We start from the raw sequence: 1,268 nt of genomic DNA on the forward strand, positions 1-1,268 counted from the left end.
GTCTATGTCTCTGAAAGGGGGGTCGACCCGTTAAAGGGAATTGTTGGCCTGGCTGAATAGGCGAGGTCTTCTGTTCTCCTGTGAAGGGGTTGGGGCTGCGATGATAGCGAGAAAGAATCAACTCTATCGCTGCATTGTAGGTTTTTGAAGGCTTTGTTGGGCTGCTGGATAAAACCTGGAACTAAACGCTATTTCTGACATTTTGGATTGAAAAATCTTCCTGGATGGAAGAGAAACGTCTTCAAACTTGGAAACAAAGTCCAGTGGATTTTAACTTTTTTGGAATGAGTTCATATACCCGGTTTCAACATAAAAGTTTAAAATACGTCGCAGTGAATTAGCATGAATAAAGCAGATGGTCGGGAAGCTGCATGGATTCCCAACTTTGTTGCCATGTGTAGGTAACAACAGCTAGCAGTGTTTCAATGTTACCTCATGCCAGTCGTGCAGATTGTTGTGCGAAAGGTCCAGCTCAATAACATGAGCACAAAAGGCAGCGATTTCCGCCTGGTCCCCTGCCTTGTTGATCCCGCAGCTGTTCAGCACCAGAACACTGGGCAAGTTCAGGCGGTCTACAGGGACACAGGGTTAGGGTTAGTCTCTTTGGGGTACTGTGAGTCACCAGACCCTTTCGGTAACAGCCATTCAAAATGGCCCTTTCCCAGGCAAACGCCAGCCGAATGGCAGCCCACTTCCCAGCAACTCCCAGCAGAATCCCCTCCACTTTCCAGCCACTGGAGTGAACCCCCCCCAGCCCACGGTCTCCAGACCGACAGCTGTCCCAGCATGCACTGCAGCAGCAGCAGCTTCAAGGTTAGCGCTCACAGAGCTCAGAGTATCAAGTTAAAAGTTCTCTTTTCTTTTGCTGTTGTTCAGTAATAATAAATATAATAAAAAGTGAGTTTTAAGGTCATTTGAGGCAAGAATATAATACTTTAAGCTTCACTGTATGGACGATTTACTTATTTAGTCTGTAATAAAAAAAAAAAGCTCCCATGTTGAGAAGACTGCGGCAACCGGCGGAGCTCCGACGCTAATCGCAGCCAGGGCTAACGTTAGCCCGTCTGCAGCGGCCAGGGCTAACGTTAGCCCGTCTGCAGCGGCCAGGGCTAATGTTAGCCCGTCTGCAGCGGCCAGGGCTAACGTTAGCCCGTCTGCAGCAGCCAGGGCTAACGTTAGTCCGTCTGCAACAGCCGGGGCTAACGTTAGTCCATCTGCAGCAACCAGGGCTAAAGTTAGTCCGGCTGCTGCATATGGGCTAACGTTAG

The 1,268-nt window shown here is 49.1% G+C and overlaps 1 protein-coding gene across 1 annotated transcript in view; it reads right to left on the reverse strand.

Moving 5' to 3' along the window:
* The window catches only part of LOC107094342 (tubulin-specific chaperone cofactor E-like protein), a 16,664-nt gene that overhangs the window by 8,767 nt on the left and 6,629 nt on the right, over positions 1–1,268 (reverse strand). The window contains exon 3 of the mRNA XM_015389897.1: positions 433–572. Coding sequence (XP_015245383.1) covers positions 433–572 — 140 coding nt within the window. The remainder of the gene's footprint in view (positions 1–432; positions 573–1,268) is intronic.

Source organism: Cyprinodon variegatus, unplaced genomic scaffold (assembly GCF_000732505.1).
Source record: "Cyprinodon variegatus isolate N-32 unplaced genomic scaffold, C_variegatus-1.0 Scaffold479, whole genome shotgun sequence".
In the NCBI taxonomy this organism is placed as follows: domain Eukaryota; kingdom Metazoa; phylum Chordata; class Actinopteri; order Cyprinodontiformes; family Cyprinodontidae; genus Cyprinodon; species Cyprinodon variegatus.